The sequence below is a fragment of the Heterodontus francisci genome, chromosome 17 (assembly GCF_036365525.1).
Source record: "Heterodontus francisci isolate sHetFra1 chromosome 17, sHetFra1.hap1, whole genome shotgun sequence".
Classification (NCBI taxonomy): domain Eukaryota; kingdom Metazoa; phylum Chordata; class Chondrichthyes; order Heterodontiformes; family Heterodontidae; genus Heterodontus; species Heterodontus francisci.
The window spans coordinates 74,976,068-75,003,087 of record NC_090387.1 but is presented as its reverse complement, the minus strand read 5'-3'; the positions used below and the strand labels follow the sequence as shown (position 1 = coordinate 75,003,087).

Sequence of the window (27,020 nt, the reverse complement as noted above, 5' to 3'; positions counted from 1 at the left end):
CTTGCTACCCGAGGGTATATACTATCATAAGCGACGCTTTATTTAAAGGTCTATGAATAGCCTCACACTCAATAACCTGGAACAAAAATAAAATCTACCAAAGCGACAAAGTGCAACAGCGAAGGTGCTTTCCGCAGCCAATCAGGTGAAGGTTGACGCAGGTGGCCAAATGTCCGGACACGGGAAAGCGCATGCGTCCTGCTCTAGTGCCGTCGGCCGCAGGTGCGCTTGCGCACCAGCGGCACTGAGCGAAAAAAAACGGTTTTTAGCGGCGTCGAGTTCGGGCCTAGTTCTGTAACCTGGGCAACCGGCCTCACCGACAATTGGGCCAGCTGACTACCCTGCTGCTGGGGACACAGCGCTCTCTTACTGATTGTGAGGATGGCGGCTTCAGGGCCAACAAAAATCACCTGGAAATTGCGTGAGTGCCGGAGAGGGAGAGAATGAAACATAAACTGAGAGAGAGAGAGAGGAATACAAACAAGGTGGAGGGAGGGGAGAGAAACGGAAGGAGGGAGATAAACAAACTTGAGGGAGGGAGAGAAACACAAACTGGGTAGAGGTAGGGACGGGAAGAGAGGTGAATTGAATTGGGCAGGAGACAGACACATGTGATGGTGAGGACCTCAGGAGGAGGCACATCTGGCCGAAAATTTTTGGGATATGTCTTCTGCACTTGCATGCTGGGCTTTGCCACAATTAACAGTGGGGATATGATTATGCGAATTAGGAGCAGAAGTAGTCCATTTGGCTTTTGACGCCTGTTCCTGGAGTTTCCTCCTCCCACAATGGATGGTAGGACTCCAGGAAGTACAGAGGGACCTTGGTGTACTTGTCCATAGATCACTGAAGGCACAGGTAGATAAGGTGGTTAGGAAGGCATATGGGGTGTTTGCCTTTATTAGTTGAGGCATAGAATATAAGAGCAGGGAGGTTACGATGGAGCTGTATAAAACGCTAGTTAGACCACAGCTGGAGTACTGTGTACAGTTCTGGTCACCACACTATAGGAAGGATGTGATTGCACTGGAGAGGGTGCAGAGGAGATTCACCAGGATGTTGCCTGGGCTGGAGCATTTCAGCTATAAAGAGAGACTGGCTAGGCTAGGGTTGTTTTCCTTTGAACAGAGAAGGCTGAGGGGGGACCTGATTGAGGTATATAAAATTATGAGGGGCATTGATAGGTTAGATAGGAAGAAACATTTTCTGTAAGCGGAGGTGTCAATAACCAGGGGGCATAGATTTAAGGTAAGGGGCAGGAGACTTAGAGGGGATTTGAGGAAAAACTTTTTCACCCAGAGGGTGGTTGGAATCTGGATCACACTACCTGAAGGGGTGGTAGAGGCAGGAACCCTCACAACATTTAAGAAGTATTAGATGTGCACTTGAGATGACATAACATACAAGACTACGGGACAAGTGCTGGAAAATGGGATTAGAATAGATTGGTGCTTGATGCCAGCACAGACGTGATGGGCCGAAGGGCCTGTAACTGTGCTGTATAATTTTATGACTCTATGACCACCATTCTCAACTGGATGTGACTGGATTGCAGAGCTTTGGATTTGATCATTGTTTGTTGGATTGCTTAGCTCTGTCTGTACCATGCTGCTTCTGTTTAGCATGCATGTTATAGCTTCACCAGATTGGCATCTTATTTCCTGGCGCACCGAGGGGAGGGAGGAGGGGAGCGGGGAGGCAAGTGGAGGCTGGGGAGGGGAGAGAGGGGTGGGTGGGGGAGGCATGGGGATGGGGAGCAGCGAAGGGGGGAGATGAGTGCGTGGTGGAATGGGGAGCAGGGGAGGGAAGGGGGAAAGGGGTGGGGGAGGGATGGGGAGCAGGGAAGGGAGGAGGGGAGACAGAGGGAACGGAGGTAGGGGAGAGGCACAGGAGAGGCAATTGGTCACCTGTCTTGATGGTGATGGAGGATTGAGGGATATGTTGCTCCTTGAGTTTGTTTTTCTAGTGGAATACTGTTTTGCCGATGGCCCACAGCAATTATGGCTGCATGGTTTTAAGTTGAGAGATCTGCTCTTAGTTTATGCCACTAAGAACGTAATGAAAGTGTCGTCAATGTGACGACATGACTATATTGAGGCTACTCCTATCAATACTCTTAGGAGCAACGATAGATTGGTGAAGACAAGTTAAGGTAGGTTATTCCCTCCATGTTGGTTCTCGTGCCACCAATTTCAAGTCGACCAGTTATGTTTTTCAGGTTTTGGCCAGCTCAGTGGTTGTACTAAGCTACTCTTCATGATGAGCATTGAAGTCCCCATCCAAAATCTACTCTGTGCTCTTCCTAAAATCTGCTTCCTTTAAGTGGTGTTCAACACATGGAGGAGTACTGATTCATTAGCTGAGGGAGGGTTTGTGGTTGGTACTGGCAAGGCCCACTTTTATTGCCCTTGAGAAGGTGGTGGTGATGAGTCATTTTCTTGAAATGCTGCAGTCCATGTGGTTTAGGTACACCCACTGTCCTGTTAGGGAGGGTGTTCCAGGAGTTTGACCCAGCGATAGTGAAGTAATGGAGATATATATTTCCAAGTCAGGATGGTGTGAGACTTGGCAAAATTGCAGGTTGTGATGTTCCCATGCGCCTGCTGCCCTTGTTCTTCTGGGTGGTAGAGATCATGGGTTTGAAAGGTGCTGTTCAAAGGAGGCTTGGTGGTAGATGGTAATTAGCAGGAGGTTTCCATGCCCATGTTTGATCTGAAGCCATGAGACTTCATGGGGTCTGGAGTCAATGTTGAGGACTCCCAAAAGCACTCCCACCTGACTGTATATCGCTGTACCCACTTCTGTGGTGGGTCTTTGCTGCTGGTTGGATGGGATGATGATGATGGTGGAGTTTAGGATATTGAATTGGGGGAGAGAGAGGATAAGGGTCTGGGGATATGGAAGAGGAGGAGAGAGGAAAATAGGGAGAAAAATATAATCAGGGCAAATGAGGAAAATAGGTATGGGAAAAGTAGAGGAAAGGGCAAAGGGGAGGAAATGGGGGAAGAGAGAAAGAGAACGAGAGGCAGGAAAACTTGAGAGGGAGAGAAGAAAATGGAAAGGGTGGAAGAGAATGGTGAGTGGAAAGAGAAGATTGTGGAGAGAGAAGCAAATGTGAATCCTCAAGAGTGTGGAGAAGAAAATGGGGAGGAAGGAAAACAGACGGAGGAAACGAAGGGAAAACAGACCACAAAAAAGGAGAGGGGGAGAAAGAGTCAAGACCAGAGGAATTAGCACAGTGTGACCAAATGATGCGCACAAAAATAAAATTTGGCATGTTTGATTAGAATAGACAATATCTGTGGTTGAGCAGTTTGATAACGGGGATAGTGGTGTTGAGGTAGATGCTCAGCCATGATCTAATTGAATGTCAGAGCAGGCTCGGCAGACTGAATGGCCTAATCCTGTTCCTATGATTTTTCTTTTAATTACAAAACAATAACCATATGAATGGCAAACTTGGGAATTATATACCTTTTGCAGTGTAGTCAGAAACTTTTCTTCAGCTTGGCTTCCGATTATCTTGCTGCCTCTGTGAATCACCTTGGGATTTTTTTCCCCATGTTAAACGAGTTATATAAATGTAATTTCTTGTTGAATGTGCTACCTAGATTCTCTTTGTTTTGCATCTCACATACAGAGGAGTTTGTTGCTCATGCTGGTAATGTAACCTGTCTGGTGCTGGGCAAGAATTCCGGCAGGCTGTTGGCCACTGGCGGAGAGGACTGTCGGGTCAACTTGTGGTCAGTCAGCAAACCTAACTGTATTATGGTAAGTCAGTGCATGCTAAACAGTGTTATCCTTTCTCCAGCTGTAAGGGTCTATGTGAAATGGGCTTAGCTTCCTAGAGGATGAAGGTCTATGAGCATGAATTTGCCCTCAAATTAGAATGAAAATATCACTCTCATGAAGATAGCTGGCTAGGACTTGAAAATGTACCTAATGTAGAATAGAGAATGCTGTTGTGATCATGGTTAACATGCAAAGTAATGAGAGGCTATACTGTGCATCTGACTTGTGTTATTTATGACTGAGTTCTTGATAGTTCCCAAGTGCCCAAATTGGACAAGTTAATCCAGATCTCTTTAACATTGCTTGTTTTTGTCTCAATTTTGATGAAAATGAACTTTTGTAAACAGCTTCAGCCTTGATTTTAGATGCTACTAGCAAACGAAAATCTGTTTAACAAAACTTTTGAATCGTTGAATTCTAGGATAAATGTCATCCTAGCTTTATGTAAGAGTGTGCTTAATTACTAAATTTAACGGTGAAGATTTAATGACTAGATAAAGGTATGAATCTTTACAGGAGTGTTTGTGCACCAGCCACTCACTAAACAGAATAGTTCTTTGTGGAATATGACTATGGTTTTCTAAGGATTTGTATGCACGGCTGTTAAAATAAATCAGCTTGTATACCAATATGTCGTTAGCCAGGCCTATTAGCAAATATTTACGCTATCACAAAATAGGAGTGGATATGTTGAGAAGTTTCATTGAAAGTGATTTTAGATGCTACCCACACTGACAGTTATCAAACTGATGCCAAGAGATCAGTTTGGTGGCCCTGTTGAAACTGGTTAAACTCAAGCTGACTTTAAATACTGGATGCAGTTGGGATTTAAACTGTGTCCCTCTGACATGAAATCCAGTACTTTTCAAATTTTGTACCCCTGTCTTTAATTCTGTTTGTTTATTTTCCATACATGTCTTTAGCTTTGTATTTTCCATAGCAGAACAAATTTTAAAAAAATTCTCTGTGTAGAGTCTTACAGGTCACAACACGCCAGTCGAGTGTATTCAGTTCAAAGATTCCGAGGAGTTGGTTGTTGCAGGCTCGCAGTCTGGATCACTAAGAATATGGGATTTGGAAGCAGCCAAGAGTAAGTACCTATTATTCTTGTATAACTGTCCGTTTTAACCTCCTGCCTTTCAGTCTCTTAAATTCTGCTTAAATACTCCCTTGCCTCCAAAGGTAATCAAATAAACCCCAAATTATGCCTTTGGATCTTTATTAAGCCTGGCCAGCTACTTATCACAAGTCATGCTTGTTCTCCACCTCAGTGCAGAAGTGAGGAATTGGCTTTTATTAATTGATTCTCTTGTTTTATTCATGTAGGGGATAGCTCTGCAGTAAATAATGAATTCACCTTTTAAGTCTAATTTCCACTTTTTCCTATTCCCCCCCTCCCCCTCCAATCCACTTCCTCATGGGCTATGATTCTCAGGCTTTCTTAAGCCTTCTTCAACCTTGTCAGTTGGTTATTCTTCATGCATGAATCTAAGGAATGAATATTTATCAAGCTGTTCAACTGTTTTGCCTCATAGCAAAATCAAATTCTGTTCTTTGACAATCACATCCATTTCCCCAGTCTTCCACCCACTTGAGCAGGGGCCATTAGTTTTTTTTTTGTTCTTCTATCTACCCAAGGCTTCTACAGCTTTGATGTCCGAAAGCTGGCCTGACTAGCACAATTCAGGGAACGTTGAACTGTTTAACTTCAGTAGCATATTACACTGTGCATTTATACAGTGAGAAACCTATATATTTTCTTTATTTAACTCCACAACTGTCATGCTTGGCACCCACCTGCCAAAAATGAGGCACATTAATTTTGTCATGAACATTGATTTTTAAACTGTTACTGGAGTGAAGAAAGGACTTGCTTTAAAAAAAAAGTTGCCAGATCTTGGCTGGAAATATAATTGCATATTAACAGACAGTGCTTGGAAAGGCAAAGCAGCCATTCCCTGACGCATTCAACCCACAATGGACCTTTGATCACCAGACATTGAAGGTGGAGGAGCTCGCATTCCATGTTGACTGCTAAGATGGCCGAATACACAAACAGACATGGTCAAGACAACTAGTCGCATGACCTGCTGGGCAACCTGAGTTTTTTGAATTTGTATAAACAGTTTGGGCAGAAAGCAGAATACTCCTGGACTGAGGATCTCTCCTGGTTGGCTTGCCACAGCCTCTCCTGTCTGCCTGCTCCCATCTCTTTCTCACGGAACTCCAAATCCACTGAAAACACGTGAACCCCAAAAGAGAACCCTGAGAGAGAAAAGTCTCCGACAGTGAACAAGGTTTAAGAAGAATATTGGGCCCCACCGAAAAGCAAGATCTACCGACAATAAAGGACACTACAGTGTGCTTGAAGAACGGTAACATAAAAAATCTCCTTCGATATTGCCTCAAACTTTTCCACTTTATTTCTTTTCTTCTTTTTCTGACTCTATCTGCATGTGTGTATCGCATGTCCATGCTAGCATAGACGCGTCGTGTATCTGTGGGGGTTAACCTTATTAGACTTATGGCAAATGCAGAGGGCTGAAAACAGCGGAGGCCCTAGAGGAGTGTAGAAAGTGTAGCGGGATACTTAAAAAAAGTAATTAGGGGAGCGAAGAGGGGGCATGAAAAAACACTGGCGGGCAAGGTAAAAGAAAATCCCAAGGCATTTTATAAGTATATTAAGGGCAAGAGGATAACCAGGGAAAGAGTAGGTCCCATTAGGGACCCAAGTGGCAATCTGTGTGTGGAGCCAGAGGACGTAGGTGAGGTTTTAAATGATTACTTTTCATCTGTGTTCACTATGGAGAAGGATGATGTAGGTGTAGTGATCAGGGAGAAGGATTGTGATATACTTGAACAAATTAGCATTGAAAGGGAGTAGGTATTGGCAGTTTTAGCGGGCTATAAAGTAGATAAATCGCCAGGCCCAGATGAGATGTATCCCAGGTGGCTATGTGAGGTGAGGGAGGAGATTGCAGGGGCTCTGACACAAATTTTCAAATCCTCTCTGGCCACAAGAGAGGTGCCAGAGGACTGGAGGACAGCGAATTTATTTTTATTTATTTATTTTATTTAGAGATACAGCACTGAAACAGGCCCTTCGGCCCACCGAGTCTGTGCTGATCAAAAACCAACCATTTATACTAACCCTACAGTAATCCCATGTTGAATTGTGCCTTTCATATTGTCATGGAATGAGGTGATGATACTTAGTAGCTTTGGTGGGCATCCAATCTTATCTAGTAGTCTGAAGAGACCACGTCTGCTGATGAGGTCAAAGGCTTTGGTGAGATCAATGAAAGCAATGTAGAGGGGCATCTGTTGTTCACGGCATTTCTCCTGTATCTGACGAAGGGAGAACTGCATGTCAATGGTCGATCTCTCTGCACGAAAGCCACATTGTGCCTCAGGGTAGACGAGCTAGGCCAGCTTCTGGAGCCTGTTTAGAGCGACTCAAGCAAAGACTTTCCCCACTATGCTGAGCAGGGAGATTCCACGGTAGTGTAGGCACAATTCAACATGGTGGCTCCTCATCAGAGCCCTTTTCTATCCTGAGTGGCGTGAAACAGGGCTGTGTTCTCGCACCCACACTTTTTGGGATTTTCTTCTCCCTGCTGCTTTCACATGCGTTCAAGTCCTCTGAAGAAGGAATTTTCCTCCACACAAGATCAGGGGGCAGGTTGTTCAACCTTGCCTGTCTAAGAGCGAAGTCCAAAGTACGGAAAGTCCTCATCAGGGAACTCCTCTTTGCTGACGATGCTGCTTTAACATCTCACACTGAAGAGTGCCTGCAGAGTCTCATCGACGGGTTTGCGGCTGCCTGCAATGAATTTGGCCTAACCATCAGCCTCAAGAAAACGAACATCATTGGGCAGGACGTCAGAAATGCTCCATCCATCAATATTGGCGACCACGCTCTGGAAGTGGTTCAAGGGTTCACCTACCTAGGCTCAACTATCACCAGTCACCTGTCTCTAGATGCAAAAATCAACAAGCGCATGGGAAAGGCTTCCACTGCTATGTCCAGACTGGCCAAGAGAGTGTGGGAAAATGGCGCACTGACACAGAACACAAAAGTCCGAGTGTATCAAGCCTGTGTCCTCAGTACCTTGCTCTATGGCAGCGAGGCCTGGACAACGTATGTCAGCCAAGAGCGACGTCTCAATTCATTCCATCTTCGCTGCCTTTGGAGAATACTTGGCATCAGGTGGCAGGACCGTATCTCCAACACAGAAGTCCTCGAGGCGGCCAACATCCCCAGCTTATACACACTACTGAGTCAGCGGCACTTGAGATGGCTTGGCCATGTGAGCCGCATGGAAGATGGCAGGATCCCCAAAGACCCATTGTACAGCGAGCTCGTCACTGGTATCAGACCCACTGGCCGTCCATGTCTCCGCTTTAAAGATGTCTGCAAACGCGACATGAAATCCTCTGACATTGATCACAAGTTGTGGGAGTCAGTTGCCAGCGTACGCCAGAGCTGGCGGGCAGCCATAAAGGCGGGGCTAAAGTGTGGCGAGTCGAAGAGACTTAGTAGTTGGCAGGGAAAAAGACAGAGGCGCAAGGGGAGAGCCAACTGTGTAACAGCCCCGACAAACAAATTTTTCTGTAGCACCTGTGGAAGAGCCTGTCACTCTAGAATTGGCCTTTATAGCCACTCCAGGCGCTGCTTCACAAACCACTGACCACCTCCAGGCGCTTATCCATTGTCTCTCGAGATAAGGAGGCCAAAGAAGAAGAAGACAGTAATCCCATATTCCCTACCACCTACCTACACTAGGGGCAATTTACAATGGCCAATTTACCTATCACCTGCAAGTCTTTGGCGGTGGGAGGAAACCGGAGCACCCTGCGAAAACCCACGCGGTCACAGGGAGAACTTGCAAACTCCGCACAGGCAGTACCCAGAATTGAACCCGGGTCCCTGGAACGGTGAGGCTGCGGTGCTAACCACTGCGCCACTGTGCCGCCCAAATGTGGTATCATTATTCAAGATGGGTAGTAGGGATAAACCAGGTAATTACAGGCCAGTGAGTCTAACATCAGTGGTTGGGAAACTATTGGAAAAAGTTCTGAGGGACAGGATTAATCTCCACATGGCGAGGCAGGGATTAATCAAGGATAGTCAGCATGGCTTTGTCAGGGGGAGATCATATCTAACAAATTGGATTGAATTTTTCGAGGAGGTGACTAGATATGTAGATGAGGGTAAAGCAGTTGATGTAGTCTACATGGAGTTCAGTAAGGCTTTTGATAAGGTTCCACATGGGAGATTGTTCAAGAAGATAAGAGCCCATGGGATCTAGGGCAATTTGGCAAATTGGATCCAAAATTGGCTTCGTGGCAGGGTGCAGAAGGGTGATGGTCGAGGGTTGTTTTTGCAATTGGAAGCCTGTGACCATTGGTGTACTGCAGGGATCGGTGCTGGGACCCTTGCTGTTTGTAATGTACATTAATAATTTACAAGTGAATGTTGGAGGTATGATCAGTAAGTTTACAGATGACATGGAAATTGACGGTGTCGTTAATAGTGAGGAGGAAAGCGTTAGATTACAGGACGATATAGATGGGCTGGTAAGATGGGCAGAGCAGTGCCAAATGGAATTTAATCCTGAGAAGTGTGAGTTGATGCATTTTGGGAGGGCTAACCAGTCAAGGGAATATACAATGGATGGTAGGACCCTAGGAAGTACAGAGGGTCAGAGGGACCTTGTTGTACTTGTCCATAGATCACTGAAGGCACAGGTAAATAAGGTGGTTAGAAAGGCATATGCCTTTATTAGCCGAGGCATAGAATATAAGCAGGGAGGTTATGATGGAGCTGTATAAAACACTAGTTAGGCCACAGCTGGAGTACTGTGTACAGTTCTGGTCACCACACTATAAGAAGGATGTGATTGCACTGGAGAGGGTGCAGAGGAGATTCACCAGGATGTAGGGTTGTTTTCCTTAGAGCAGAGAAGGCTGAGGGGGACCTGATTGAGGTATACAAAATTATGAGGGGCATTGATAGGTTAGATAGGAAGAAACTTTCGCCCTTAGCGGAGTTGTCAATAACCAGGGGGCATAGATTTAAGGTAAGGGGCAGGAGGTTTAGAGGGGATTTGAGGAAATATTTTTTTACCCAGAGGGAGGTTGGAATCTGGAACACACTACCTGAAGGAGTGGTAGAGGCAGGAACCCTAACAACATTTAAGAAGTATTTAGATGAGCACTTGAAACATCATAGCAATGAACTACTGGCCAAGTGCTGGAAAATGGGATTAGAATAGATAGGTGATTGATGGCCGGCATGGACACGATGGGCGCAAGGGTCTGTTTTTGTGCTGTATAACTCTATGACTCTAGAGTTTAAGTTTAAGTCGAATAAAATTTTATTTTTCTTCTTTAAACCTGAGAAAACCTGTTGTGCTGGTTTCTTTGCCTTATAATTGGAAAGTGGTGAAAAAGGATTCACCAAAGGGGAGCTGAAAACACAGTTTGTTTAAAAATTAAACCCTGTTACAGTCAGACCAGGTGAAGGCTGAAAGGGAACCCTACACCCCTTTCTCACCTGGTCATAACAACAACTATCTTAAATGGTACTGTGACAAAAATGAACATAATTTTTTGGTTTAGTTTTATTTTGGCTGCGTTTGCTGGCAACACAACTATTAGGTGGCACGGCACTGCAGTGGCACGTGCAAATGCAGCCTGTGCCACTAAAATGACACTGCCTGCGACGTCAGGCAGCTGCCAGGACTAAAGCTGGCGCTGCTCAAATAATCACACGAAGGCAACCTAAACACATGGCAGCATGCAATGGCTGGAGGGAGAGAGCAAGCGGGCCGGGGGGGGTAGTGAGCAAGCGAGGGGGGGCGTGGCGGAGGGGGATGCGGGCAGGGAGGAGTGTACCCGCCACCATCAAGGTCTTCGGCTGCGCTCTCCCCGCTTCCCCCACCCCCGCTGTCTCCCCGCGTTATGCGATGATGCCATCTGCACATGTGCCAACCAGTCCTGACACTGCGGAACACAGCACATGCGCAGGAAGAAAGAGCCAATCTGCGCATGTGCGTAGATTGACGCAGTCTGATGACGTCAGCTGCCAGCTGCATTGTCAGTAATCACTTTGTTTTATTTTAGTGGCTGTCCCTTTTAAATCCACTTGTAGTATATAAGGCGAATAAAAGTCAGTGTGAGAAACTTCTTATATTGAGCTGAACTCAATTCATGTTTCAAGCTTTTTTCATTTGTCTGAAAAGATTAATGAACAGCTGCTTTACTTTTGAGTGAAACAGATAACGATACTTGTGCAATCGTATGTCAATCAGTCAGTTATTCAAATCCAGGAAGTCCCATTAATTCTTTGAGGATATTTTGCAGAGCTGTAGTTACTCCAGCATTTATGCAGCACCTTTCACAACCTCAGGATGTTCCAAAGTGGCTTTACAGTCATTGAACTACTTTTTGAAGTGTAGTTACTGTTTTAATGTACAAAACATGGCAGCAAATTCGCGCATAGCAAGGCCTCACAAACAGCAATGTGATAATGACCAGATAGTCTGTTTTTGTTATGTTGATTGAGGGATAAATATTGGCCAGAACACCAGGGATAACTCTCCTAATCTTCTTTGAAATTGTGCCACGGCACTATTTCAGTCCACCTGGGAGAGCAGATGAGGCCTCAGTTCAGCATCTGATCTCAAAGATGACACCTCCAACAGTGCAGTGCTCCCTCAGTAATGCACTGGAAGTGTCAGCCTAGATTTTTGTATTCAAGCCTCTGGAGTGTACCTTGAACTTGCAACCTTAAGACTTAGAGGTGAGCGTGCTACTCAGTGAACACAGCTTACACTGTCTAGTAAGTTGGTATGGAATTCTTGAGGATAGCTTAATTCAGTACCGACTTCCACCGTAGTAAGAAGTACAAGGGAAAATAAATGCAGTATATTATGTAACATTAAACTGTGACACTTCGAGGAGCTAGAAAGAGAGATTTCTATTGTACATGTATATTTATCACCTGTTTATTTCCTTGGAAAACAGTTGTGCTGAACAATTTAAACTTTAAAATAGTGTCTGAAGCAGATACTCTATCTCTCGAAGAATGGAGAGAGATCCAGTGGAGGCATGGGATAATTGCAGCAGTTTAAAAACTGTTAACAGAAAGGTTGTTCTGTTTAGTTATCCTTGCTGCAATGTCAAAAGCTTAAGTGGATAAAGGCATATGAATGTAACATTGAGAAGCAGAAAAGTGCGCAGTTAGAAGGATGTTATGGACAGGTTGGTGATTTCCACTTTACACCTCCCACGGACTGACCACCCGGCATCGACCTAGGCACTGGAAACAACAACGACAAACCCAGCCCTGTCGACCCTGTAGAGTCCTCCTTAATAACATATGGGGGCTTGTGCCAAAGTTGGGAGAGTTGTCCCACAGACTAGTCAAGAAACAGCCTGACATAGTCATACTCACGGAATCATACCTTACAGGCAATGTCCCAGACACCGCCATCACCATCTCCGGGTATGTTCTGTCCCACTGGGCAGGACAGATCCAGCAGAGGTGGCGGCACAGTGGTATACAGTCCAGAGGGAGTTGCCCTGGGAGTCCTCAACATCGACGCTGGACCCCATGAAGTCTCATGGCAGCAGGTCAAACATGAACAAGGAAATCTCCTGCTGATTACCACCTACTGCCCTCCCTCAGCTGATGAATCAGTGCTTCTCCATGTTAAACACCACTTGGAGAAAACACTGCGGGTGGCAAGGGCACAGGATGTACTTTGGGTGGGTGACTTCAATGTCCATCACCAAGGGTGACTCAGTAGCACCACTACTGATCGAGCTGGCCGAATCCTAAAGGACATAGCTGCTAGACTGGGTCTGCAGCAGGTGGCGCAACTAGATGAAAAAACATACTTGACCTTATCCTCACCAATCTGCCTCCTGCAGATGCATCTGTCTGTGACCGTATTGGTAGGAGTGACCACCATGCAGTCTTTGTAGAGACGAAGTCCCGTCTTCACATTGAGGATACCCTCCATCGTGTTGTGTGGCACTACCATCATACTAAATGGGATAGACCTAATAGATCTAGCAATGCAAAACTGGGCATCCATGAGGCGCTGTGGGCTATCAGCAGCAGCAGAATTGTACTCATCCGCAATCTGTAATCCCATGGCCCGACATATACCCCACTCTACATTACCATCGAGCCAGGGAATCAACCCTGGTTCAGTGAAGAGTGCAGGAGGGCCAGGAATAGCAGCAGGCATTCCTCAAAATGAGGTGTCAACCTGGTGAGGCTACAACCCAGGACTACTTGCATGCCAAACAACGTAAGCAGCATGCGATAGACAGACTCAGCGATCCCACAACCAACGGATCAGATCTAAGCTCTGCAGTCCTGCCACATCCAGTCGTGAATGGTGGTGGACAATTAAACAACTAACTGTAGGAGGTGGAGCCACAAATATCCCCTTCCTCAATGATGGGGGAGCCCAGCATATCCGTGCAAACGATAAGGCTGAAGCATTTGCAACAGTCTTCAGCCAGAAGTGCTGAGTTGATGATCCATCTCAGCCTCCTCCTGTGAAGTCCCTAGCATCACAGATGCCAGTCTTCGGCCAATTCGATTCACTCCACGTGATGTCAACAAATGACTGAAGGCACTGGATATTGCAAAAGCTATAGGTCCGAACAACGTTCCGCAATAGTACTGAAGACCTATGCTCCAGAACTTGCCGTGCCCCAAGCCAAGCTATTCCAGTACAATTATAACACTGGCATCTACCTGGCAATGTGGAAAATTGCCTAGGTATGTCCTGTCCGCAAAAAGCAGGACAAATCCAACCCGGCCAGTTACTGCCCCATTGGTCTACTCTCAATCATCAGTAAAGTGATGGAAGGTATTGTCGACGGTGTTATCAGGCGGCACTTGCCGAGCAATAACCTGCTCAGTGACACTTGGTTTGGGTTCCGCCAGGGCCACTCAGATCCTGACCTCATTACAGCCTTGCTTCAAACATGGATAAAAGAGCTGATCTCAAGAGGTGAGGTGAGAGTGACTGCCCTTGACATCGATGCAGCATTTGACCAAGTATGGCATTAAGGAGCCCTAGCAAAACTGGAGTCAATGAGTCGCGGGGGGTGGGGGCACCTCTCCGCCTGGAGTCATACCTAGCGCAAAGGAAGATGGTTGTGGTTGTTGGAGGTCAATCATCTCAGTCCTAGGACATCACTGCTGGAGTTCCTCAAAGTAGTGTCCTAGGCCCAACTATCTTCAGCTGCTTCATCAATGACCTTCCCTCCATCATAAGGTCAGAAGTGGGGATGTTTGCTGATGATTGCATAATGTTCAGCACCATTCACCACTCCTCAGATACTGAAGCAGTCCATGTAAAAATGCAGCGAGACCTGGACAATATCCAGGCTTGGCTGATAAGTGGCAAGTAACATTTGCGCCACACAAGTGCCAGGCAATGACCACCTGTAACAAGAGAAACCAACCATCTCCCCATGACATTCAATGGCATATGATTGCTGAATTCCCCACTATCAACATCCTGGGGGTTACTATTGACCAGAAACTGAACTGGAGTAGCCATATAAATACCGTCGCTATAAGAGCAGGTCAGGGGCTCAGAATCCTGTGCCGAGTAACTCTCCTTCTGACTCCCCAAAGCCTGTCCATCATTCACCAGGCAGAAGTCAGGAGTGTGATGGAATATTCTCCACTTGTTTGGATGGGTGCAGCTTCAACAACACTCCAGAAGCTCAACACCATCCAGGACAAAGCAGTCCGCTTGACTCGTACCCCAAGCGCAAACATTCACTCCCTCCACCACTGACGTATAGTGGCAGTAGTGTGTACCATCTATAAGATACATTCTAGCAATGCACCAAGGCTCCTTAGACAGCACCTTCCAAACCCATGACCTCTACCACCTAGAAGGACAAAGGAAGCAGATGGTTGGGAACATCACCACCTGCAAGTTCCCCTCCAAGCCACACACCATCCTGATTTGGAACTATATCGCCGTTCCTTCACTGTCACTGGGTCAAAATCCTGGAACTCCCTTCCTAAAAGCACTGTGGGTGTACCTACCCCACATGGATTGTAGGGGTTCAAGAAGGCGGCTGACCGCCACCTTCTCAAGAGCAATTCGGGATGGGCAATAAATGCTGGCCTAGACAGTGATGCCCACATCCCATGCACGAAAAAAAAACTGACCAGTGTTTTTGTAGTACTAGTGTTTCAGCCCCTGTGTTTTGTTTGCCAAATAAACAGGTTTAAAACAGATTAAATATTTATTGAACAATATTCATCACCCAAAATGTTTTCAACACCACCCACACATGCATTCACACTCACATGCACACAAGAGAAAACAGAAGGGAAAGGGTAAGAGGTGTTAAGAGTTCACGGTATAAAAGTCTGTTTCAGTAAAAACCTGTGAGATCCTCTTGGAAGGTAAGTTTTAAAATTGCAGGCCTGTTTGCTGGTTGCCTTGTATTTGCTGGGTTGCTGAAGTCTCTGGCGGTTCACTTTAGTTTGAAGACGGTGCTGATTTCTTGGTTCAGTTTTCACAAGTGGAGGAATGGTTTAAAAGGCACTATCCTTTCTCTGCTGTAGTTGCCTTTCAGCTTGTCTCAGCAGGGTTCAATGGTGTTAGCTGGAACTGATCTCACTCTCTCCCAGCCATGTGCTGGAATTCAAGATGGCTTTCGATGTTGACTGTGTGGCTGGAGAGCCAAGACTGATGTTGATGAATGATGTTCTGAACTGGAAAAGATCCCTTTTTTCTTCAAAACCATTACCTTTAAAGGTGAACTGATAAGTGTTAGTTTCACCCAAGTGATTTTAGGTTTCAATTCTTGATGAGCTGGTATAATAGTTCTGATTATGTGAGGGCTGTTCACACTCTATTGTGGTGAAGGGAAGCTGGAGCTGGAGATGTAGAGTGTCTGGGGAGTGTCTTTGTCTTAGTTCGTTTTGTGTATAACTCACATTCGTGTGCGATGAGCTGTCTCATTTCCATGCAGATGGGTTAATTGGTTTGAGTTCTGGTAGACGTGGATGTAAGTTTTAGTGCAGGAGTTGGTATGGGTCATGTGACTTGTGTTCCATTTTGTTGACAGCAAATGTTCTAATTTTTTTTATAACTCTTCAGTTTGCTTCTGTATTCTGATGAAAGGACCTGAAACATTAACTCTGCTTCTCTTTCCACAGATGCTGCCAGATCTGCTGAGCATTTCCAGCACTTTCTGTTTTTATTTCAGATTTTCAGCATTTGCTTTTATTATGTTTCTGTATTTTCATCGCTGTACTTCTTGAAAGTGTGCCAAGGATGAAAAGAAACCACAATTGTAATTGGAATATTATGTTCAAGTTATTAGGTCTTCTATATGGGCAATTCGTAAGTCACTGTGATGTAAGAAAGGAATGTAGTAACACAATGTTAATTTTGTTTTCTTGAAGTTCTTAGGACACTGTCAGGACACAAAGCCAACATCTGCAGTTTAGACTTCCATCCCTTTGGAGAGTTTGTGGCCTCTGGCTCTTTGGACACCAACGTAAAGGTACAGTACAGTCCAGCAGAACATTACCCACTTATTGCAGATAAACATGTTAGAACATGTTCTTTAGTAATAGGAAAAGACCATTTGTCCATGCAACCTTGTCTCTTTTTCTGATGTATCTTGACATTTGCTTTCTCAACATATTTGTCATCTCTCTCCAGGAAACCATCTAATTGTCTTTTAAATTTGTTTATATTTTTGGTTTTGATAGCCTTCCTGGTATTGTATTTTACAAGCCTTTCACCATTCTGTAAAATTGCAAATGAGATTCATCAGTCCTTCCTGATCTTCAAGACTTCAGATGGGTGATGCATCAATTTCCCAGTTACTTCTGTTCCTTTGACAGCTGCCTTTAAAAGCCGGTCTCAGTGCAGAAAAGAAATCCCTAGTGTTTGAGCAGTCAGCCTCTAGCACATAAAAATCACCTGATTTCTTAGCGCTTTAGAGTCATAGAGAGACACAGCACCGAAACAGGCCCTTCGGCCCACCGAGTCCGTGCTGACCATCAACCACCCATTTATCCTAATCCTACATTAATCCCATTTCCCATCACCTTCCCTCAATTCTCCTACCACCTACCTACACTAGGGGCAATTTGCAATGGCCAATTTACCTATCAACCCGCAAGTCTTTGGCATGTGGGAGGAAACCGGAGCACCCGGAGGAAACCCACGCGGTCACAGGGAGAACTTGCAAACTCCACACAGGCAGTACCCAGAACCAAAACCAGGTCGCTGGAGCTGTGAGGCTGCGGTGCTAACCACTGCGCCACTGTGCCGCCCAAAAATGTTCCAATGATTTGAGTATTTCTTGCTGTATTTAAATTTTATAAAACAAATAGAAATATCTACACTAATATGGCTGCTTTTTGTTAATTCTGATGTGTTTCTATTTCTAGTTGTGGGACATTCGAAGAAAAGGTTGCGTAATGACATACAAGGTGAGAGAAATAATCGGTCTCATTAAATCATTGGCAAAGTCGTGTTCTTTCAGGTGATCTGTAAATTGATCCATGGCAGTTTTCAACTCGAGAAAACCTAGGATGAGGCACTGTGTGTGTATTGGGTCAGTGAAGTCACATCATCAGCTTGTGGGGCGAAGTCTTAAATGGATGATGTCTGATGATCTGTGTATGTGTAATGTTCTATAATCATCTATGAAGCAGCAGAAGCAGCATTTGGTAAAGGCGGAATCCACAACAAGGGCTGGTTTGAGACCTATTCAGCTCAGATGATATCTGCCATTGATGACAAATACAAAGCCTATATGATATACGACATAAACCCAATAGCTAAGCCACTGCATGACCTGAAAGTAGCCAAGGCAGCTGTGCAAAGGAGAGATGCAAACAAACACTGGCTCAGCTTATGTCAAGGAATCTAAACTGCATGTGGCAAAGGAAATCTATGAGCTGTGTATGAAGGGATCAAAAGGGCGCTTGGCCCTGCCATCATCAAAGTTGCTCCCCTGAAGTTGGCAGATGGTAAAGTACTCACCGACAGAAGTATACAGATGTCCTGCTGGGCTGAACACTACTGTGAGTTGGGCATCTCCCAGTCTGCACTCTATGCTCTCCCGTAACTTTCTGTCATGGATGAATGAGATGATGAACCCTGATCACTGGAGCTCGAGAAGGCCATAGACTGCCTAGTGAACAGAAGGGCACTAGGCAAGGATGGAATCCCAGTTGAGCTGCTCAAGCATGGAATGTCCCATCTATTGCCATACCTTTATGATCGCCGTCTCTGCTGGAAAGTAAGCTGTGTTCCACAGGAGGTGTGATGCCAAAATCATCACACTATACAAAAACAAAGGCGACAGAGGAGACTGCAACAACTACAGGGACATCTCACTCCTTAGCGTCACGGGGAAGGCCTTTGCTAGGGTCATACTTAAAAAAACTCCATTTACTTGCAGACTGAGTGTACCTGGACGTGCAGTGTTCCCGAGCCAACAGATCTACTGTTGCTGTGATCTTCGCCATACGTCAGCTATAAGAGAAGTGTAGGGAACAGAGCATACCCCTTTACTTTCATAGATCTCACTGAGGCATTCAACACCGTCAGCAGAACAGGGCTGTAAAAGATTTTGGGAAAGATTGGCAGTCCACTGAAGCTTCTCAGTCTCATCCACTCTTCCATGGCAACATGTGCTGCAATGTACAATTCGATGGCTCCGCTTCTGACAGTTTCAGAGTGAAGAATGGAGTGAACCAGGGTTGTGTCCTAGCCCGCATTCTGTTTGGTATCTTCTTGTCCATGCTGCTGACCTTCGCCTTCCCTGCAGATATGGAAGGAGTCTACTTGCACACTAGGTCAGACAGCAAGCTCTACAATCTATCAAGGCTGAAAGCAAAGACAAAAACGCATCATGTCCTGATCCGAGAACTCCTCTACACTGATGCGCTAGTCGCTCACACAGAAACTCAGCCTTGAAGACTCATGGACTGTCTCTCCAATGCCTGTAACTTTTCTCCTTGACTATAAGCGTCAAGGAAACTGTGCTCATGAGACAAGGTGTTGCATATCCACCCCTGATGACACTAAATAACACCCTTCTGGAAGTGGTTAGCAGATTCTGCTACCTTGGATCCATGGTGAGAGATAGCCTGTCCCTTGATGCAGAGCTCAATACACGCTTAGGGAAAGCAACTACCACCTTTTGCCAACTTGCGAAAAGTGCATGGAATAACATCAAGCTGATCCTTAGGACCATGCTGATGGTTTATAAGGCTTGTGTTCTCAGCATGTTGCTGTATGGTCATGAAAATGAGTGTCTTACAGCAACCAGGAAAAGAAGCTCAATAATTTCCATCTTTGCTGTCTGCGGTGCATTATGGATATATCCTGGCAGGACAAAATCACAAATGTGGTAGTCCTCTCAAAGGCAGAGCTCCCTAGTGTGTTGGTACTAATCAAACAGAGGCCACTTTGGTGGATTGGAGGCGCCTGCCAGATGGAAGATGGTCGTGTACCCAAGGATCTTCTGTATGGTGCAGTAGCTGGGGCCAGACGACCAGTGGGGCGCCTAAAGCAGCTAAGACATGAAGGCCCTAAATGTTGACTATCGCACCTGGGAGTCACTAGCTGGCAAAAGAGGGAAATAGCGACGCATCCTGTGGACTGGTGTGCACTACCACGATGACCAGTTGCTACGGCAGCTTGGCAACAGTTGCCAATGTCAAAAACAACTCAGGATCACTTGGCAGCTTCATGAGCAGCATTTGTGGCAGAACCTGCCTCTCCAGGATTGGCCTTCACAGCCATCAGCAAAGGTGTGCCAAGAGAAGACACCCCACTTTAAATGCATTGTTTGCTGCATGCCCATTATCTTTCATAGATAGAAGGATGCCAACCTAAGTTAAGTTTACACCCCTCCAGTAAATCTAAACCCAAGGTATAAAGTCTGTCTCCATAGCTCTGTGCATTTTGGCTCGGGATTTTCCTTGTTATCCTTTGCTGAGCCTTCTCTACAACCGCAATATCATTCTTGAGCTGAGCTGACCAGAAGGGTGCACAGTACTCCTGATGAGCTCTCGCCAAAGCCTTGCATAACTCTGTTATCATGGCTTTGGTTTTTGTATTATGCAGTTCAGCCCTGTTTGCTTTGGCTGCAGTGCTGGACACTGGGCTTGAACCTTTTAGGAAGTGGTCAATGTCCACCCCCAAGTCGCTTTCCCTTCCAGACATCTTTTTAATCTTTTAATATATCCGAATTCTGCGCACCCATGTGCATAAGTGCAATCTTACCTGCATTGTATAACGTGGATGATAAATGAAAATGTGATAACATTAGACTGGTCTGTGTTTATTGTACAGTAGGTGCTTCAGTCAGGACAGACTGCGTGATGACATTGTTCATACTCCATTTAAAACTGTCCCCACTGTCTTTGCAGGGTCACACAAATGCTGTGCGGTGTTTAAGATTCAGTCCTGATGGGCGGTGGATTGCTGCTGCTGGGGATGATAGCACGGTGAAGGTATTTATACAGAGCGCTTTACACAGAAGCATGGGCAATATCACTCTTGGGGTGACTGCAACATCAGTAAGCAATTGACATTGCATTCAGCTGAATAATTTATGTATCGACTTCTAAGCAGCTTCATGCATAAGATTTGTTTGGACTTTTCACTTAAATTGCCCTCTTGCTTAATGCAGCAGATTTTCTTTAAAATGGGGTCAGTGTAACTTGAGTTTCTCGGTGTCCGCTGCTTTCCAAGCATCCAAGATAGTGCAGTTTTTTAAGAATAAGAGTGTTGTTTAGTTTTACCATGTAATTTTTTAGATTGCATTTGCTGTCAATGCAACCACTGGTGGTGGTGTACTAGCACATGTGCAAATGCAGCTTCATTGACTGAAACGCCACTGTCTATGACGTCTCAGGCAGCTCCCAATAATAAAAATGGCGCTGCACAATTTGACACAAAAAAACAAATTGAACCCAAACCCCTCGCCCCTCAATGGCCGCGATTGCTGCCTCCATACCCCGCTCCATCCTGTAATCGCCGCTTCTCTTCCCCGCTCCCTCCCGTGATCGCCACCTCAATTGCCGCATTCAGTTTCCAGCTCCCGACTGTTCGCCGTTCCATCCTGCCGTTCTCTCCCGCTCCCAACTGCTCGCTGCTCCATCCTGCCACTTGCTCCCCGGAAAAGCGGTGGGGGGAAGCAGCAAGGTGGGAAGTGAATGACAGGATGGAGTGATGAGCAATCGGGAGCGGCGAACAGCAGATGCGGCGGGAGGGAGGAGCGAGCAGACTGGAGTGGCTAGTGGATAAACGCGGGAGGAACGGGGTACTGTTGTGGGGGGGGGAATGGAGACGGCGATCGTGGCCATTGAAGGGTGAGGCAGCACTCAGATGTGATTACATGGTGACTTTGATGCGTGTATGCGCGGATTCATACTGACAAGCTGGCAAATGTTAGGACACACTGATGACGTCAGCGATCACTCTGTGCATGCTCTGCATTCTCAGGAGACACTCCAAATTTTTTTTATGATGTCTGAGATGACTCAGTTTTCTGATATAGGATACAGATGAAACACTGCTTTGTTTCAAAAATGTTTTTTTTTGACCTGAACAAAGATCCACCTGATTAGTCCCATTGCTGACAAAAACTTGCATGCTAGAAAGGCTATGTTGATTGTAATGCCAGTTGTGTCAAAATCCTGGCACTCCCTCCCTAACAGTATTGTGGGAGCACCTTAACTACACAGACCGCAGTGGCTCAAGGAAGAGGGCCATCACCATCTTCTCAAGGCAGCCTTGCCAATGTTCCTAGATTTTTTTTTTAAATCCAGTACTTGTAGCATATTTTTCCAGGACTATGGAGCTCTGGATTATTAAATGCACTCTCTAAAAAAAAAAATTGAAATCCATTCAAAAATCCTCCGCTGGCTGGAGTCATACCTAGCGCAAAGGAAGATGGTTGTGATTGTTGGAGGTCAATCATCTGAGCTCCAGGACATCACTGTAGAAGTTCGTCAGGGTAGTGTCCTAGGCTCAACCATCTTCAGCTGCTTCATCAATGACCTTCCTTCAATCATAAGGTCAGAAGTGGGGATGTTCGCTGATGATTGCACAATGTTCAGCACCATTCGTGACTCCTCAGATACTGAAGCAGTCCGTGTAGAAATCCAGCAAGACCTGGACAATATCCAGGCTTGAGCTGATAAGTGGCAAGTAACATTCGCACCACACAAGTGCCAGGCAATGACTATCTCCAACAAGAGAGAATCTAACCATCTCCCCTTGACATTCAACGGCATTACCATCGCTGAATCCCCCACTATCAACATTTTGGGGGCTACCATTGACCAGAAACTGAACTGGAGTAGCCATATAAATACCGTGGCTACAAGAGCAGGTCAGAGGCTAGGAATCCTGCGGCGAGTAACTCACCTCCTGACTCCCCAAAGCCTGTCCACCATCTACAAGGCACAAGTCAGGAGTATGATGGAATACTCTCCACTTGCCTGGGTGGGTGCAGCTCCAACAACACTCAAGAAGCTCGACACCATCCAGGACAAGGCAGACCGATTGATTGGCACCCCAGCTACAAACATTCACTCCCTCCACCACCGACGCACGGTGGTAGCAGTGTGTACCATCTATAAGATGCACTGTAGCAATGCACCAAGGCTCCTTAGACAGCACCTTCCAAACCCACGACCTCTACCAACTAGAAGGACAAGGGCAGCAAATGCATGGGAACACCACCACCTGCACGTTCCCTCCAAGTCACACACCATCCTGACTTGGAACTATATCGCCCGTTCCTTCACTGTTGCTGGGTCAAAATCCTGGAACTCCCTTCCTAACAGCACTGTGGGTATACCTATCCCAAATGAACTGCAGCTGTTCAAGAAGGCAGCTCACCACCACCTTCTCGAGGGCAATTAGGGATGGGCAATAAATGCTGGCCTGGCCAGCGTCGCCCACATTCCATGAATGAATTAAAAAAAATTTGGTGACTTCAGCACCTCAGATGCTGTAAGTTACTGTTTTAATTTAGCTGATTAATTGATATGCATTCTGGATCTCAGAGGTAAAATTTGATTTTTTATTTAAATGCCAAGCTGTATTTTTCGAGTAAGCAGTGGTGAGGATCTTTAAGAAAAACAATCCTTTGAACTTTCCCCCCCTTTTTTAAGGTATATTGTTAGTATCGAAGGAGAATTTTTTTTTATGCATTCAGCCAGTGTGTGTGTCTTGGAAGTGCTTGTTGCTGAGACTGGATACTAAGGTGGAAATAAGTGTCCATTCTTCAGTGCTGAAGTCTTTGTCTAACGATTACAAAAATTACCAAACACTAATGTTATGCTCTGTACATTTAGAAAATAAATATACACAAATGAAGATGTCTGGATTTATAGTGAGGGGGTCTATAAAATTTAAACTAGTGATGGGTCTATAGGCTTTAATTCCCAAATAGGAAACAAACCTATCATTGAGAAATAATACTAGTGAAATTTACCTGTCATGTACCTAAATCCATGAAAATGGAAGGAGTTTCTATCTTTAGTGTATTTATTTTCCCCAATTTTTTTGTATTCAGTTGTGGGATTTGTCGGCGGCAAAAATTCTAACAGAATTCACGGACCACACTGGACCTGTAAACATTGTGGAGTTCCACCCCAACGAGTATCTGCTGGCTTCAGGCAGCTCAGACAGGTCAGAATGGATGCTGCTTTGAGATTAGCTACTGATGCTCACAATTTGGATCAACAGCAATGAAACTTAACTTCTAAGTTTTCAGACATGCTTCTCTGTGATGGTGTTCAACTTATTTGGAAAGTAGCCTTTTATCTACATAAATGACACTATTAGCAGCCAAAAATGAAAATGAACTTTGCCTCCAATATAGCTATTTACGAGCTGACTTTAAAATGCACTTTACCTAAACTTGATGCACTTTAGAGGTAGAAGATGTTAAAGGTACAGAGTTGTAATTTGCAAATGAGTGGATTCAGGCCTTTAAAGCACTTTCCCCACTTTTGTTTCTTACCTATTAAATACTTCTGTTATTTTTTTTCCCTCTTATATGCTCTCTTTATACAGTGTCAGCCGTGGCTCTGTTGGTAGTACTTTCACCTGAGTCAGAAGGTTGTGGCTCAATACCCACACCAGCACAAAATCTAGTACTGAGCGATTGCTGCGCTGCCAGAGGTGCTATCTTTCAGATAAGACATTAAACCCAGGACCCATCTACCCTGTCAGGTGGACAAAAAAGACCCCTTGGCATTATTTTGAAGAGGAGCAGGGCAGTTCGCCCTGGTGTCCTAGCCAACTTTTATCCCTCAATCAACACCATCAAAACAGATTATCTGGTCATAAACGTGTTGGTGTTTGTGGGACCTTGCTATGTGCAAACTGACTGCCACATTTCCTACTTTTCAACAGTGTCTACACTTCAAAAGTACTTTAATGCCAGCTTTAAAGGTGCTATATGAATGCAAGCAGCTGTAAATTGGTTTGAGACATTGTGAGGTTGTAAAAGACTCCATAAAAATACTAGTCTTTTACTTTTGTATCGCCTTAAAATTGACTGAGAAACCTTTTTGCTATTCCCTTAATAGCAGCAGCTCAGAAGAAAGAGGTATTTCCCCCTCTGCTTGTAAATAGCTTGTTTAAAAATAGACTGGCCCAGATTGATTAGATTAGAGATACAGCACTGAAACAGGCCCTTCGGCCCACCGAGTCTGTGCCGAACATCAACCACCCATTTATACTAATCCTACACTAATCCCATATTCCTACCAAACATCCCCACCTGTTCCTATATTTCCCTACCACCTACCTATACTAGTGACAATTTATAATGGCCAATTTACCTATCAACCTGCAAGTCTTTTGGCTTGTGGGAGGAAACCGGAGCACCCGGAGAAAACCCACGCAGACACAGGGAGAACTTGCAAACTCCACACAGGCAGTACCCGGAATCGAACCCGGGTCCCTGGAGCTGTGAGGCTGCGGTGCTAACCACTGCGCCGCCCTGTATCTGGGTGTTGTGTTCAGCTTAAAGTGAGTCAGGGCCCGATTCAGACACCACAGTAGCAGAAATGGACTTGGTTGGAAAATCTGCTGCACAGTGCTGTTGACTGTATTTTAGGTGGAGTCACTGTAGGGCCCTGAGTTAATCCGTTGGGCAGTAGGTTTAAGCTGTTGATTCACTCAACTTGCAATCAAATTTATTAATTTGTGAAATAATCAGCAATTGTGCTGGGGCAGTGATTTAGGTAAACAAAACAAACATTGAAGTAAATAACCCCATTGGTCTCCCCTTTCTACTTGCCATGTTGTAAAAGTTTTGTTCTTGAATGTATTTAACCTGAAAATTCATCATGTAAAAATAATTTTCCTGACCCATCAGTTCTAAAGGCAGTTTGCAAATGGATACAGTAATGATTGGATAGAGAGACCATACTCTACACTGATGTTCCATAAGAACTTATTTCCCTATTTTTCCCCTCACTTTCAGAACGATAAAGTTTTGGGATCTAGAAAAGTTTAAAATGGTGAGCTGCACGGAAGTAGAGAGCACTCCTGTCAGGTATGAGGGGCTATGTTGAGAGGGTTGGTGTGTTTCTAAACTGCATTGCAGCTCAGTGAACTGTGAATGTGTCTATGCTACGGGAGTTGGGTAATGGGTGCAAGTGCTACTCACAACCGCACGTTTATTTTGAAGCGGCAGTGACTGAGCTTTTTAAATTGTGTTTGCCACATTGTTGGTGATGTGCCATACTACAGATATACCACCAGATTAGAAACAGGAAATACTGGAAATACTGAGCAGGTCAGACAGCATCTGTGGAGAGAGAAATGGAGTTAATGTTTCAGGTCTGTGACCTTTTGTCAGAAGGTCATCAATCTGAAATACTAACTGCTTCTCTCTCTATATATGCTGCCTGACCTGCTAGATATGTCCAGCATTTTTTGTTTTTATTTGAGTTCCAACATCTGCAGTATTTTGCTTTTCTTGAAGTTTTAGCCTGCCATTTTCCACCATTACAGGGTGACCTGTTCTATTGGCTGAGAAGTGTGCCCTGATGCTGAGCACCATCCTTTTTGTTGCTCCCAGTTTTCTCCCCTCTTCTGAAGGCAGTGATTCATTCAGAGTTATGCTCCATGGATCCTAGTATCCTGCCAATATCTTGTTCGAGTGACTACTCTGAGCCTAGACTGCTTAGTATTGGCAAGCCATTTGCAGGGGGTGACATCACAGTCAAGATTGATCCTGTCCTCACCTGGCATCTGCACACATGAGCTTTCCAGCAGGGCTTTGTACTCGTGACTGGGAATCCTTGTTGATTTCTCCCACTCCACATTCTTAACCCAGGGTCAATGAGGCTAACTGTAGTATCTTGCCACTGCACCAACTGAGAACAGGTAACTCTGTTCAGGTTCAACCTGAGACCTTCCTGATCTGTGTATTCTCATTCCATGTTCTGTTGACTGTAAGTATGCTTTGATATAGGGTGCCCTCTTCTGTTGGTTGAGTATAAATTTTAAACACCGTGACCTTCCTGATAGTTGAGGGAACTGAATAATTCACTGCAGTTGTCACATGTTTCAGTGAGATGCCATGAAATTAATCTAGCTTTGCAATGATTGGGAGGAGTTTGAGTTTGAGTTGAAGAAACTGTTAAAGCGGCAATGCCTTCATTTTCTCATAATAAAAGCAAAATACTGCAGATGCTGGAAATCTGAAACAAAAACAGAAAGTGCTGGAAAAACTCAGCAGGTCTGGCAGCATCTGTGGAGAGAAAAGCAAAGTTAACATTTCATCTGTGACCTTTCATCAGAACATTCATTTTCTCATTCTGCTTTTGTTTAAGGTGTATCTTATTCAACCCAGATGGCTGTTGTCTCTATAGTGGTTCTCAGGATTCGTTGCATGTTTACGGCTGGGAGCCTCCCCGTTGCTTTGATGTACTGCCAGTTAACTGGGGTAGAGCAGCGGACCTTGCCATCTGTTCCAATCAATTGGTATGTATTGCATATGCATGTGTATAGAGCTTCAGGAAGCTGCCCTGAGAAGCCCTACTCTTTAAGTAGTGGAATTTCTTATGAGAAATAAAAAGAAACTTATATAGTGTTAATAGGAATTATGATGCCAAGAGGAAATTGCACAGCTAAGAAAATAGATATGAATGTGTT

At 45.0% G+C, this 27,020-nt stretch overlaps 1 protein-coding gene across 3 annotated transcripts in view; it reads left to right on the top strand.

The window, feature by feature from the left end:
• Positions 1-260: 260 nt before the first annotated feature.
• katnb1 (katanin p80 (WD repeat containing) subunit B 1) overlaps positions 261-27,020 on the top strand; it is a 59,788-nt gene continuing 33,028 nt past the window's right edge. For all 3 annotated transcript variants that reach the window (XM_068049696.1, XM_068049697.1, XM_068049695.1), the window contains exons 1-9: positions 261-421; positions 3,641-3,771; positions 4,765-4,882; positions 16,262-16,362; positions 17,261-17,302; positions 20,258-20,341; positions 23,419-23,534; positions 25,342-25,413; positions 26,699-26,849. In XM_068049696.1, the coding sequence (XP_067905797.1) occupies positions 382-421; positions 3,641-3,771; positions 4,765-4,882; positions 16,262-16,362; positions 17,261-17,302; positions 20,258-20,341; positions 23,419-23,534; positions 25,342-25,413; positions 26,699-26,849 (855 nt within the window). In that variant the 5' untranslated portion in view covers positions 261-381. The remainder of the gene's footprint in view (positions 422-3,640; positions 3,772-4,764; positions 4,883-16,261; positions 16,363-17,260; positions 17,303-20,257; positions 20,342-23,418; positions 23,535-25,341; positions 25,414-26,698; positions 26,850-27,020) is intronic.